The sequence below is a fragment of the Macaca nemestrina genome, chromosome 1 (genome assembly GCF_043159975.1).
Source record: "Macaca nemestrina isolate mMacNem1 chromosome 1, mMacNem.hap1, whole genome shotgun sequence".
In the NCBI taxonomy this organism is placed as follows: domain Eukaryota; kingdom Metazoa; phylum Chordata; class Mammalia; order Primates; family Cercopithecidae; genus Macaca; species Macaca nemestrina.
In genome coordinates this window covers 33,969,439-33,984,324 of record NC_092125.1, presented here as the reverse complement: position 1 = coordinate 33,984,324, position 14,886 = coordinate 33,969,439, and the positions used below count along the sequence as shown (strand labels likewise).

At 38.7% G+C, this 14,886-nt stretch overlaps 1 protein-coding gene across 9 annotated transcripts in view; it reads left to right on the top strand.

Moving 5' to 3' along the window:
* Positions 1-14,886, top strand: part of COP1 (COP1 E3 ubiquitin ligase) — a 281,153-nt gene that overhangs the window by 26,675 nt on the left and 239,592 nt on the right. For 7 of the 9 annotated variants that reach the window (XR_011611267.1, XR_011611266.1, XM_011746116.3 and 4 more), the window contains exon 3: positions 4,554-4,651. The exons of the other annotated variants lie outside the window; for them this stretch is intronic. Coding sequence is in view for 5 of the 7 variants with exons in the window: in XM_011746116.3 (XP_011744418.1) it covers positions 4,554-4,651 (98 nt within the window). In the remaining 2 variants the exon portion in view is untranslated. The remainder of the gene's footprint in view (positions 1-4,553; positions 4,652-14,886) is intronic. 9 annotated transcript variants of the gene reach the window in all.

Here is a 14,886-nt window from a genome sequence, read left to right as displayed (position 1 = left end):
AGATTAGATGAATGAGAATGAATTAGTTACTGGGGAAAGAAATACTGAGAATTTCTAGTGGTGTTTTATATGACCCAGAAGGCAGCAGACAGACATATGTTGCTTTCCTGGCTATATCTTTTCATTCATGCATTCAACATTTACTGAGTTTGAATACTTTTAACAGAATATTGTGCTAAACATTAAGGGTACAGAGGATAAAACAAATCCTTGCATTTAATGATAAAATGGAAGAAGGGCTGATAGGCACATACAGAAATAAGTACAAGAATAAGATAGTATCTATTTCTCAAACTAAGGCAGATCTCCTCTGGGGTGGTAGTGAAGTAGTAGATGCTCTAAGATACACTCGATGCATCTTGTCACTTAAGTTGTATACAGTGGTATGTAATTTGATGTACTTTAATTTTACAATATAAATGGATTTTATCAAGTGCAATGCAGAAAAATCACTTGAACTATATTGTTACTGAGAACAGTTACTTCCAGCTATGTCCCATTTTTTTCTTGTCTGTGAGAGATAGTGTAGTAAGCCTATTGATGTGGAATATGATTAGGATGCTAAAGAAAATAGGAGTTTCTACTAGATTTTGGAATAATTTCTTGTATATTGACAAAATTTTTTTTTCTGCTTTTTGAGACAGGGTTTCACTCTGTCACCAGGCTGGAGTGCAGTGGTGCAAACACGGCTCCCTGCATTCTCAACCTCTTGGGCTCAAGCAGTCCTCCTGTTTCAACCTCCTGAGTAGCTGGGATCACGGGGACACACTGCCACCATGCATGGCTAATTTTTAAAATTTTTGTACAGTTGGAGTTTTACCACATTGCCTGAGCTGGTTGCAAACCATTGCCTGGGCTCAGGCAATCCTCCCGCCTCAGTCTCTCAAATTGCTGAGATTACAGGCATGAGCCACTGCACCCAGCCTAACAAACTCCTCTCTGACTTAACAACTTAGCTTGTTCTTGTCATCTACATATTTTCTATCATTTATTTTTAAAGAAAAGTTATTTGCGAAAACCCATAATGTTCTCCTTCTACTTATCTGTCAACCCATCTCTTATCTTTATTATTTAATTTTTTTTTTTTTTTCTTGAGATGGAGTCTCACTTCGTCACCCAGGATGGAGTGCAGTGGTGTGATCTTGGCTCACTGCAACCTGTGCCTCCCGGGTTCAAGCAGTTCTCCTGCCTCGGCCTACTGAGTAGCTGGGACTACAGGCGCGCACCAACATGCCCGGCTAATTCTTGTATTTTCAGTAGAGATGGGGGTTTCACCATGTTGCCCAGGCTGGTCTCAAACTCCTGACCTCAAGTGATCTGCCCACCTTGGCCTCCCAAAGTGCTGGGATTACAGGCATGAGCCACTGCACCCGGTCCTGACTTTAAAAAAAAAAACTAAAAAAAAATTTTTTTTTTTTGAGACAGAATCTCGCCTTGTCTCCCAGGCTGGAGTGCAGGGATGCAATTCAGCTCACTGCAACCTTGGCCTGCCAGGTTCAAGTGATTCCCTGCCTTAACCTCCTGAGTAGCTGGGATTACAGGCGCCTGCCACCATGCCCAGCTATTTTTTGTGTTTTTAGTAGAGAAGAGTTTCACCATGTTGGCCAGGCTGGTCTCAAACTCCTGACCTCAGGTGATCTGCCCACCTTGGCCTCACAAAGTGCTTGGATTACTGGCGTGAGCAGATTTACCCAGCCTGGCATGTCTCTTACCATTTTTTTTTTTTTTTTTGACAGGGGGTGGGGATGGAGTTTTGCTCTTGTTGCCCAGGCTGGAGTGCAGTGGTGTGATCTCGGTTCATTGTAAGCGCTGCCTCTCAGGTTCAGGTGATTCTCCTGCCTCAGCCTCCTGAGCAGCTGGAATTACAGGTGCCTGCCACCACGCCCAGCTAATATTTTGTATGTTTAGTAGAGACGGGGTTTTGCCATGTTGGGCAGGCTGGTCTTGAACTCCTGAACTCAGGTGATCTGCCCGCCTTGGCCTCCCATAGTGCTGGACTTACAGGTGTGAGCCACCGCTCCCAGCTGTCTCTTATCTTTAACTACCTTTCAGAGTCTCTCCTTTATAACTTGCTTTGTTTGAACTTGCTGATTTTTTTGTTTGTTTTTTTGTTTTTGAGACAGAGTCTCGCTTTGTCCTTCAGGCTGGAGTGTAGTGATGCAATCTCTGCCCACTGCAGCCTCAGCCTCCTGATTGGCTAGAACCATAGGCCACACAGAACCAGGCCCAGCTAAGTTTTGCATTTATTATTATTATTTTTTTTTGTAGAGACAGGGTTTTGCCATGTTGCCCAGGCTGCTGATTTTATAAAAGGGTTAAATTTTGTATATATATTTCCTGGTAATGTTAACTCATTTCCTTTTTCCCTAAGCAGACTATAAATTTCTACATGTTGTGATTCTTAGCCTATTGTATTTGCATGCCTACGTTGTACTTCTTCCTTGTAATAAAAATGAAAATAAAGATTTAGTATGTTATTTCCTCAGTGAAGTTTCCATATAGGAAATTTTCAGTCATCTATGAAGCATATTTTATGATTATGGTAATTCTAGCTTTGTCATAGTTGCAAGAGGTGATGATACTGTTTTTGGAACATTGTGCAGGTCATTTGTTCAGTAGATATTTGCATGTCCATTATGTGCCTGGCATTTACTTCAGTCTCGAGGCCCCTGTTATTTGCCAAAGACCACCGTTACTTTTATTCTTCACACCTTTCTCCTTTTTACTTATCTTGAAAGTAACAAATGTGAGATGTGAAAGTAGTTGATAACCAGAAGGGCAAAACCTGGGGAGTGTAGGTTTTTATTTTTTTGTTTGTTTTATTTTGTATTTTGTTAAGGTGGAGGGGGAAGGTAAGTGGATATAAAAATCAACTTCTGTTTACAAAGCTCAAGTAAATTTATAGTAATTTGGATACATAATAAAAGAGGTACTTTCTCCGTAGGAATGATCTTTACAGATCGCCTTTGTAATTTCTTAGAAATCATTTTTTTCCTGAGTGTTACCAGTAATATTGATTATAGAAACCTGACTTAAAGACATCTACAAAGAAAACATTTCCCATAATTATATGACCCAGAGACAAATACTGTTAACATTGCGAAGATTGTCTTTTATAATTTATTTTAAATGTACACATATATAATTTTTAAGACAAATGGGGTTATATTATATCCACTGTGTTATAGATTGTCATTTTTATTCAGCAGTATGTGTAATGACATTTTTTTCTCATATCAGTTTGATACTTTTCCATGATTTGGGTGAAAAATGCTTGAGTTTTTTTTTTAATAGGGAGGTACACAAATGTAAAAGGTTTAACATTATGGAAATATATAATGTAAGAAAGGGAAAATTTTCTATAATCACAGTTTTCTAGCAATGAGTAGATTATTTTTATGGCATACAAGTTACAATAATTTATATTGGATGGCTGTATAGCATTGCATTGGATTGATGTTTACAAATATATTTAGTCAATTTCTTAGTGTCTGGATTGCTTCTATTTTATTTTGCTATTTACATATAATCTTGTATTAAACACCCTTCTAAATATATATTTCCTTAGGATAAATTCCTAGAAGTAAAATATTCAAAAGGGGATGTAAAACCTTAAGATTTTTCCTGCAACTTGGCTTCTAGGAAAGTTGTACTGGTTAACATTTTCTGTAACAGTACTTGAGATTGTTCATAGCCACATGTGTTCTTTAACTATGACAGTATTTTCTTTTGTCTTTTTTTCTCTTTTTTTCAGACAGGGTCTCATTGTGTCACTCAGGCTGGAGTGCACTGGCATAATCATGGCTCACTGTAGCCCTGAACTCCTGGGCTCAGGTGATCCTCCTGCCTCAGCCTCCCAACTAGCTGCACATGCCATCACACCTGGCTAATTTTTTCATTTTCTCTATTAATGGAGTCTTGCTGTGTTGCCCAGGCTAGTCTTGAACTCTTGGCCTCAAGTGATCTTCCTGCCTCTGCCTCCTAAAGTGTTGGGATTACAGGTGTGAGCCGTGGTGCCTTACTGGCAGTATTTTATTTTTCCATCCTGATTGGTAAAATCTAGTATATAATTTTAAATCAGCTTTTTGTGACTAGTGAAGATGGTGGTTTTCTCATGCTTATTGACTGATTTTTGTCTTTGGTTGAGTTTTCTGTTTGTCTTTTTTATTTGAGTGAATGCTGAGTATTAAGGGTGTTAGCATGCCAGTAACATGAATAGTCTGTTTGCTTAACTGAGCTGTAGGCATTTGCTTTTGTGGTGGTGTTATGAACTATCTAAATTGCATAAACTTAAAATTTAGTGAGTACAGCTTTTTAAATTTGTATACAGTAGCTTTGATATTTGAGTTTAGTTTGAAATAACTTTTGTGTACTGTTCACCCAGTAAGTGCCCTGTATATCCTGTTGATAATGTAAAAATATAAACAAAAATAAATTTGTTAGATTACTTATGTTGAAAATGAGGAATAGAAGACTAATAGTCATTATTTTATGACCAGTTTATTAATTTTTCATTGATTTAATTAAGCCTTTTTTTTCCCCCCTACTAATAGCTACAAGTGTATTCATCAGAGTTTGGAGGACAATAATAGATGTCCCAAGTGTAACTATGTTGTGGACAATATTGATCATCTGTATCCTAATTTCTTGGGTGAGTCTTTGGAATGATTTTTATTTTAAACATATTTCGATCCCCAAAATTGTGTGCTAGCACTAATTTACTCAGAAAACCTACCTTAGTGGTAAGCAAGTCTCTCTACTGTATACCACGGTGCTTTCTTCTTCTTGGGTTGTGACATAGACTCTATAAATTATTAGTATATTATTATTTTTAAGTTTTATTTAAAAATTGATGAAACTTTTAGATTATTATGTAGATCAGGGACCCCTGGGCCATGGACTGGTACCAGTCTGTGGCCTGTTAGGAACTGGGCTGCACAGTAGGAGGTGAGGGACTGGCAGGTGAGCGAGCACTACTGCCTGTGCTCTGTCTCCTGTCATATCAGTGGGGGGCATTAGACTCTCAGAGGAGTATAAACCTGATTGTGAACTGCACATGCAAGGGATGTGAGCGCACATTGTGTGCTCCTTATGAGAATCTGATGCCTGATGATCTGAGGTGGAACAGTTTCATCCTGAAACCATCCCTCCCACCTTCCTTCGGTCTGGAAAAATTGTTTTCCATGAAACCGGTCCCTGATGCCAAAAAGGTTGGGGACTGCTGATGTAGATGACAGACTGGATGTGAGGCTTAACAAAAATGGGAGCAGTTCTGAACACCTTTCGGTCTCCCTGTAAGTGTTATACATCCCTGCCGTTTCTGCTTTTGGGGCAGAAGTGAGAAAAAAGTCCATGGGTCTCGGGAACCCAGGTTTGTTGAATATTGAGGGGAAGGGGATGCAAAAATTTGGATGTGATGCTTGCTGAGTTGGGAGTGAATGGGTGAAAAGAATCTGAACTAGGGAGGCAATTAAAAATTAAGAACTTGAGAAGGAATATATGGAATAGAACTTTTGAGAGAGGAGTGGTAAGAACTAGAGAATAGAGACATGAATAGGGAATCCTTAAGTATAAATGATAAATGATCAGAAATAACTAGTCAGAGCCAATTGTGAATATCAGAAAAATTCTGCCTGTTGACTATCTTAGGATATTGTAGGAAACCTTTAGTCTGAGTGTTTTGAGAATGAATAATAAGCTAAAGATTAATTTTCAGGTATTGGTAGGCATGAAGTAGGGCACTATTGGGTTTATATATCAAAAAGGTCAGTTCTTCATTTTAAAGACTAATATGCTCAGCGTTAGGGTGTGGTGACTACTTTTGTATTGGATTCTGACTTGCTAGTACTTTGGTGGCAGTTTGATTTTTACATCGAATTGTGGTTTATAATAAATTATGAATTGGAACGTATTCAGCTATGGTTTTACTTTTTATCTCTGCTCTAAAAGTGCCTTAGCTACGATAGTTTTTTCTGTGTTACTCTTCACTGCAATTTTTTTGTGTATGTGTGAAGGAAAATCACTGGAGGATTACACAGCAGAAAGGGGTGCTAAAGGAATTGAAGATTTTCTGCTAGAATGACAAATTCTTCTAAGTGGCTAAAGTTTTATGGCAGACTTGGAGAAAAAACTTGGGGAAAGAACAAAGAGAGAAGTATTGAGTGGCATGGTACCTTGAGGACTAGACTTGATGGCCTAGTTTAGATAATAGGGAAACCACATCCTGTAGTGCAAAATCCTTTGCCCCTGAACTTGCAATTTTGGATTGATGCTGCCCTAGGATCACTAAAGATCACTGTGATTTTTCTGTAGCCATAACTTTGGAAAACTACTTATTCTTTTGGAGTGGTTAAATAAGAAAGGAATCTGGTGTTCTGAAGATTTTGGTATTTACTAAATTTTTCAGGCAACGTTCCTTAGTTCACAAGTTTGAGAATCTGTTTTGTGAATTTCTAGTGAGAGAGAGTTATATATTAGTATGGAAGGAATATAAAAATACACTACTGCTTAAGCTGGAAAGTGATCCCCTGCATTATATATATTCTCTCTCTTTTTTTTTTTTTTTTTTTTTGAGACAGAGAATCTCACTCTGTTGCCTAGGCTAGAGTGCAGTGGCGCAATCTCGGCTCACTGCAGCGTCCACCTCCCAGGTTTAGACGATTCTCCTGCCTCAGTCTCTCTAGTTGCTGGAATCACAGGCATGCGCCACTACACCCGGCTAATTTTTGTGTTTTTAGTAGAGATGGGGTTTCACCATGTTGGTTAGGCTGGTCTCGAACTCCTGGCTTCAAGTGATCCTCCCGCCTCAGCCTCCCAAAGTGCTGGGACTACAGGCGTGAGTCATCACACCTGGACTTATATATTCTCAAATATATGTATCTAATGAACAGTGAAGTCACATTTACTGATTTTTTTTTTTTTTTTTGAGACAGCATCTCTGTCACCCGCCGGAATGCAGTGATACGATCATGGCTCACTGCAGCCTTGATCTCCCTGGTTCAAGTGATCTTCCCACGTCAGCCTCCCAAGTAGCTGGGACTACAGGCATGCACCACCATACCTGGCTATTTTTGTTTGTTTTTTTTTGTAGAGATAAAGTCTCCCTGTGTTTTCCAGGCTGGTCTCAAACTTAAACTCCTGGGCTCCAGTGATCCTCCTGCCTTAGCTTCCCAAAGTGTTGGGATTACAGGTGTGAGCCATTGTGCCTGGTCAATTACTGGTTTTTTTGTTTTTTTGAGATGAAGTCTTGCACTGTCACCCGGACTGGAATGCAATGGTGTGATCTTGGCTCACTGCAACCTCTGCCTGCTGGGCTCAGGTGATACTCCTGCCTCAGTCTCCTGAGTAACTGGGATTACAGGTGCACACTAGCACACCCTGCTAATTTTTTTGTATTTTTAGTAGAGACGGGGTTTCACTATATTGGCCAGACTGGTCTCAAACTCCTGACCTGGTGATCACCCACCTCGGCCTCCAGAAGTGCTGGGATTACAGGCGTGAACCACCGCCCCTGTCCCAATTACTGATTTTTTAAGCTAGAAATTACCTTGACAGTGATCTCTAGTGCAGCTTTCAGTGTGATTATATTGTCAACTATGGAAATACTTTTCATCCTGATACATCTATTTGTATTTTTCTGCTGATTGCCTCTTCTAGCCTTGTCCTTTGTTCAGTGATAGCCAAATCCTGAGGTCTTACACTAGGTATGTAAAGACTATCTCCTGTTGGCTCAGAGTAATGTCATTGAGATATGTTGATCCATGTGTTCCTGAAAGTGGAATATCACTTTTTTTCTATACTAAAAGATGTCTTCTAAGTTGTTTTCATTGCTTCAGCTTAAGATGGCGTGATTTGCATAATGCCTGCAGTTCTTAGTTGGGTTAAGAAGACCTAGAGCCTTTTAAAATGATTTCAGATTTCCTGTTAGCCTGGTAAAGTAATTGAGCATATGTTATATGATTCTGAGATGTTCTTGGCATCCTTGCACCTACTTAATTGATAGGTTAAGACCTTACACTTCTAATGCCTAGTCATAGGTAGAGGGCTGGTACACACAATTTCTATAGCAGTACTGTTTAAAACTTTTTGCTTATATAACTCATATGAGAATTCTGAAAAGTGATGATCCTTGCATATTTTTAAGTTTGCATTAAAATTTTTTCTTCATAACTTTAAGTGATTGTGAAGAATATAATTATGGCCAAGTGCAGTGGCTCAAACCTGTAATCCTAACACTTTGGAAGTCTGAGGCAGGAGGATCACTTGAGCCCATGAGTTTGAGACCGGCCTGGGCAGTATAGCGAGACCTTGTCTCTATAAAAAATTAGCCAGGCGTGTTGGTATGCAACTGTTGTCCTAGCTTCTTGGGAGGCTGAGGTGAGAGGATCATGTGAGCCTGAGGATTTTGAAGCTGCAGTGAGCTATGATTGTACCACTCCATTCCAGCCTGGGCAACAAAGCAGAGATCCTGTCTCAAAAATAATTAAAGTTTTAAAAAAGAATGTAATTTCTAGAGTATTATAAATATGATTACTTCAGAACTGTTTTATCACTTTTTAAAATGTAACCGGTGGAATCTAAATGTCATAGTGATTTGTTACTTAATATTGATTTAAAAAGATATAAGTAAACTTTTTATTCAGTACCAGAAATGTCATTCATTACCTTTTTTTTTGTGAACTTCTACTTAAATTTCATATCACACACATAGTTTTATCCTTATAATCTGTTTCTGTGCTTGAAATTCTAACCAATCTGCCTGTAATGCTTTTCTGTAACAAAATTGGATATACAGGCATACTTTTATTGCACTTTGCTTTACTGCACTTTTTAGAAGTTGCATTTTTTTTTTTAACAAATTGAAAGTTTGTGACAACCCTGCATTAAGTCTCTTGATGCCACTTTTCCAACACCATGTGCTCACTTCATATCTCTGTGTGCTCAGAAGAATGTCACTGAGATCTTCTAGCCAAGGTGTGAATGCAAAGGAAAATTTCTTGAAGGAAATTAAAAGTGCTACACTAGTGAACACATGAATGATAAGAAGGCGAAATCACTTATTGTTGATATGGAGAGAATTTTAGTAGTCTGGATAGATATCAGCCACAACATTCCCTTAAGCCAAAGTCTTATTCAGAACAAGACCCTAACTCTCCTAAGTTCTGTGAAGGCTGAGAGAGGTGAGGAGCTGCAGAAGAAAAGTTTGAAGCTAATGGAGGTTCAAGAGATTTAAGGAAAACAGCCATCTCCATAACATAGAAATATAAGATGAAGCAGCAAGTGCTGATGTAGAAGCTGTAGCAAGTTACCCAGAAGATCTAGGTAAAAATCATTGTTGAAGGTGGCTATAGTAAATGACAGATTTTCAGTGTGGATACAACAGCCTTCTTTTGGAAGAAGATGCCATCTAGGACTTTTATTACTGGAGAGGGAAGTCAGTGCCTGCCTTCAAAACTTCCAGTGACAGGCTGACTCTCTTGATAGGGGTTGATGCAGCTGGTGACTTTAAGTGCCAGTGCTCATTGACCGTTTTGAAAATCCTAGAGCCTTTAAGAATTATGCTGAATCTACGGTGTCTGTGCTCTGCAAATAGAACAGCAAGAGCCTGAAGACAGCATATATTTCTTCAGCATGATTTACTGAATATTGTAAAGACCACTGTTGAGACCTACTGCTTGGAAAAAAAGATTCCTTTCCAAATATTACTGTTCATTGACAGTGCACCTGGTCACCCCAGAGCACTGATAGAGATGTACAAAAGAGAGTAAGGTGGTTTTCATACTGTTAACACAATATCCATTCTGCAGCCCATACAGCAAGGAGTCATTTTGACTTTTAGGTCTTACTGAAGAAACACATTTCATAATAACTGCCATAGTGATAGTGAGTCCTCTGAGATATGGGCAAAGTAAATGGAAAGCCTTTTGGAAAGGATTCACCATTCTAGATGCCATTAAGAACACTCACGTTTCATGGGAGGAGGTCAAAATATCAACATTAAAAGGAATTTGATGGAAGTTGATTCCAGTCATCATGGATGACTTTGAAGGGTTCAAGACTTCAGTAGAGGGGAGTAACTGCACCTGTAGAGGAAGTAGCCAGAGAGTTAGAATTAGAAGTTGAGCCTGAATATGACTGAATTTTGCTGTAGTATCATCATAAAACTTTAAATAGATGAGGAATTGTTTTTTATGGGTGAACAAAGAAAGTAGTTTCTTGAGATGGAATCTACTAGTGAAGATGCTGTGAACATTGTTGAAATGACATCAAAGACTTTAGAATATTACATAAACTTAGTTGATAAAGCAGCAACAGGGCTTTAGAGGTTGACTAACTTTGAAAGAAATTCTACTGTAGGAAAGATGCTATCATATAACATTGCAGGCTATGGAGAAATTTTTTTGTGAAAGGATGCAGTAATCTTTGTCATTGTGTTCTTTTAAGAAATTGCCATAGCCAGCTTGGTCTTCGGTAATTACCGCCCTAATCCGTCAGCAGCTGTCAACATGGAGGCAAGACTTTTTACCAGCAAAAAGATTATGACTTGCCAAAGGCTCAGATGATTATTAGCATTTTTTAGCAATAAAGCATTTTTGATAAATGTGCATATTAATGCTTTTTAAGAAGACATAATACTTAAAACTACAGTATAGTGTAAACAGAAGTTTTATGTGTATTGGGAAACCAAAATTCATGTGACTTGCTTTATTGTGGGGCCTAGAACTGAACCTGCAATTTCTCCAAGGTACGCTTTGTATATAGAAATTACATACTTAAAAGTTTCTTTTGAACTTAATTTCCTCTTAAGTGTTAAGAAGTCTTAAATATGTTTCCTATGTTATTTAATTAGTAGTAGTATACAGTTGATCAAACAAATAAATATTACACGTAATTTTATAAAGCCTTAGACATAAAATTCCATAGTGAACATAACCATTTACCAAGGTGTGTGGCGTCCTTCTCCCTAAGTAGTTTAAGTGGCATTGATGAATATTACTAGGGCAAAGTTTCCATTTCCTTTGTGTAATTTTTATTTTTAAATGTGTGAGTCTTGAGAAACCGATGGGATTTGAAGGCGTTTTTACAGCAACATGACTCATTTCTTTGCCTTCCTTTTGAATTTTGTGCTAAAGAAGCACTTAATGATGTATTGTCACAAAAAAAATTTTAAATGCCCTGTTAACAAGTCAGGCATTTTCTTCAATTTTGATGAAAAGAAAGAGTTGGAAACCAAGTAACTCAAGATGGATTTGGTTTCTTGGTCATTAGAGGCATTAACATTTTCATTGAGATAGATAATATGATTTTCCTTATTTCCTGCTGTAAGTACTACACTATAGTCCCTCTTCCTCCTGACTTCCCTTCCCTGCATCTTTCTCTACCTTCCACAGTATTTTCTCTCATTCCCTTCTGTTTCTGCCTTACTTCCCTCCAGTGTGCATACTCTGTCTGTTCCTCTCTGCCTCCCTTGGTCTTGAATGCTCTCTTTCCCTCTCCTGATCCTGAAAGGCTGATTCAGGTAAGGGCTGGAAGTCCGACCCTCCATTACCACCCCTCCCCATTTCCACTCCATATATACTCCGCAGATGTACTCCTCTCCTGCCAAAGCTTGCTTCTAAGCTCCCTTACTTGCCTGCTTGCTTGCTTGCTTTTTTTCCCCTCCCTCCCTCCCTCCTTTCCTCCCTCCTTTCCTCCCTCCTTTCCTTTACCCTGTACTCCCCCCACTCACCCAGCTGTCTTTTTCTCTACCTTTCTCTCTCTATGTAAAATTTGTAGGCTGGGGGCTGTGGCTAACGCCTGTAATCCCAGCACTTTGGGAGGCTGACATGGGCAGATCACGAGGTCAGGAGTTCGAGACCAGCCTGGCCAACGTGGTGAAACCCTGTGTCCACTAAAGATACAAAAAATTAGCCGAGCATGGTGGTGTGCACCTGTAATCCCAGCTATTTGGGAGGCTGAGGCAGGAGAATTGCTTGAACCCGGGAGGTGGAGGTTGCAGTGAGCTGACATTGCACCATTGTACTCCAGCCTGGGCGACAGGGTGAGACTCTGTTTCCAAAAAAAAAAAAAATTGTAAATTGAATTTTCTTACCTCTCTAATGAATAATCCTCTTACCCACTAATAAAAAATACAGTATGCATGCAAAGTATAGAATCCTTGTTTAAAAAAAAAAAAAATGGCTGATGCATATAAAAGTCCTTACTACTGTCAGTCACTATTTTAAATGCTGTATGTACATGAACTCATTCCTTATGGCAGGCTTGTGAGATAGGTACTGTTTTTATCATCCTCATTCCTTAGGTGAGGAAACGAAGGCATAGACAGGTTGAGTAACTTGTGTCAAGTTACACAGCCAAAGTGGTGGAATTAGAATTTGGTCTTAGGCAATTGGTCTCAAGCATCTGTGCTTTTACTGTGCTGTTCTGCTTCTAAAAAGACAGTTACTTGAATGGAGTCTTTAGCATTAAAATGCGTTTTTCTTAGTACTAAGAAATGTTTGTTCTTAGTACTGTGGATGTTGTAAGGCTCTGTAGAAGGGTAATTAAGAAATATATAACATCCTTAGGTTTAGGTATCAATTCTAAGAATTGATGATGGTTTCAAATTAATGCTTATTTTAATTGGGAATATGAAAGTGTTAGCTAAACGTGGCATGTCACACTTAAAATCCAGGAACATGTCATCAAGATATTCATTCATTCATTCATTCATTCATTCATTCATTCGGCAAATACCAGGTGCCAACTATGCGTCAGGGACCACAATGGTGACAAGACAGACATTGATCATAAAATGCTTTATAGTATAAATAAGATGCTAGCTGCTGTCTTTTGCTAATAGGTAAGCATTGCTTTTAAAATAAGTTTTAAAAGTTATGGAATGGAATTCACCATTTTGCTATTCTTGTTTGTAAGTTGTGACATAGATTTGAAAGGGTTTTCCCACTAAATGTGTGACTCTAATGACTTTCATATATTTTATATATTGACATTTGAATGTTAAGTCCAGTGTATATACCTTGCATTTTAAGAGATTTTTTTCTGTTAAATTTTTGAAGTAGAAAAATAATAAAATAATCCTTGATGAAGAAACACTTAAGTCAAGTGTACTAAATAAAATCACTTATTTTCTGTGGGTAACCATTGTTTGTTGTAGGATATAGTTTTTTAAAAATTTTTATGTTTTTGAGACAGCATCTCTTTCTCACTCAGGCTGGAGTACAGTGGAGCGATCATGGCTCACTGCAGCCTCGAACTCCTGGGCTCAAGCAGTCCTACCACCTAGGCCTCCTGAGTAGCTGGGACTACAGGCACGTACCACTACACCTGGCAAATTTTTCCATTTTTTATAGAGGCACGGTTTTGCTGTGTTACCCAGAATGCTCTCCAGCTCCTGACTCAAGCTGTCTGCCTGTCTCAGCCTCCCTAAGTAATGGGATTACAGGCATGAGCCACTGTGCCCAGCCTAGGCTATCGTTTTTAAAAAAGAAAAAAATAACCATTTTTTCAAGTAGCTCCATGAAAAATCTGATGCAGTAGTAAAAAACTTAAGTTTGGTAAATATAGAATTTAAATGTCTTTATATGATATGGCAAGCCAGTTAATACATTGTTTGTTTACACTTTATTTTTGCCATCATTTGCTGTAATTTTATTTTGCGGTTTAATTTCGTGGCCTTTATAGGCTTGATCTACTTTGGCTGGTGTCTCATGCCTGTAATCTAGCACTTGGGAGGCCAAGGCAGATGGATCACTCGAGACCAAGAGTTCAAGATCAGCCTAGGCAACATGGCGAAACCCTGTCTCTATAAAATATTCAAAAATTTGCTGGGTGGAGTGGTGTGCACCTGTAGTCCTAGCTACTGGGAAGGCTGAGATGGGAGGATGGTTTGAGCCTGGGAGGCGGAGGTTGCAGTGAGCCAAGATCACACCACTGCACTCCATCCTGGGTGACAAAGTCATACTCTGTGACAGTCTCAATAAATAAATAAATAAATAAATACAGGCTTGATCTTTAGTTAATAGGGCTGCTTTTGAAAAAAAAAATTTTGATCTTACAGTATTGTTATTGAGAATCAAATATAATGGTGTATAAGATTTCTTGGTAAAATTCAATGTGGTATATTCATATAAAGTTTTTAACAGTCACTATTTTTCTTCAGATGGTTAAATTAAATTCATAACTGGGACACTGGCCTCTTACTGACTTATTCCTCTTTATTCCCACTGAATTATTTCATGCTCTCTACTTTTTCTGGATTATAATAACTTTCCTTGTGTAAGGTACCTGCAGTTCAGGCCCTTCACAATCTGACTCTGATCTGCCTACATTTGCAGGTTTAGTTCTTAATCCCTGTGAATCATTCACAAGATCACTCTGACCCTTGTTTTAGCTATGTTGATTTTATTTATTTATTTATTTATTTAGAGATGGAGTCTGGCTCTGTCTCCCAGGCTCGGTGGGGTGCAATGACACGATCTCGGCTCACTACCTCCCAGGTTCAAGTGATTCTTCTCCCTCAGCCTCCCGAGTAGCTGAGACTACAGGCGCGTGCCACCATGTCGGGCTAATTTTTCTGTTTTTAGTAGAGGCAGGATTTCGCCATGTTGGCCAGGCTGGTCTTGAACTCTTGACCTCAGGTGATCCACCCGTCTTGACCTCCCAAAGTGCTGGGATTACTATATTGATTTTAAATCATTGTATCTCCTACACACACACATACACACAGACACACACACACTTTCTTACTCATCTGAATTTTTCTTCACTTCTATATTGATTTTAAATCGTATCTCTTACACATACACACACACACCCCCCCCACACACACACCCCCTCTCTCACTTGAATTTTTCTTAACTCCTATTTTTGCTTAGTGAGTCTCTG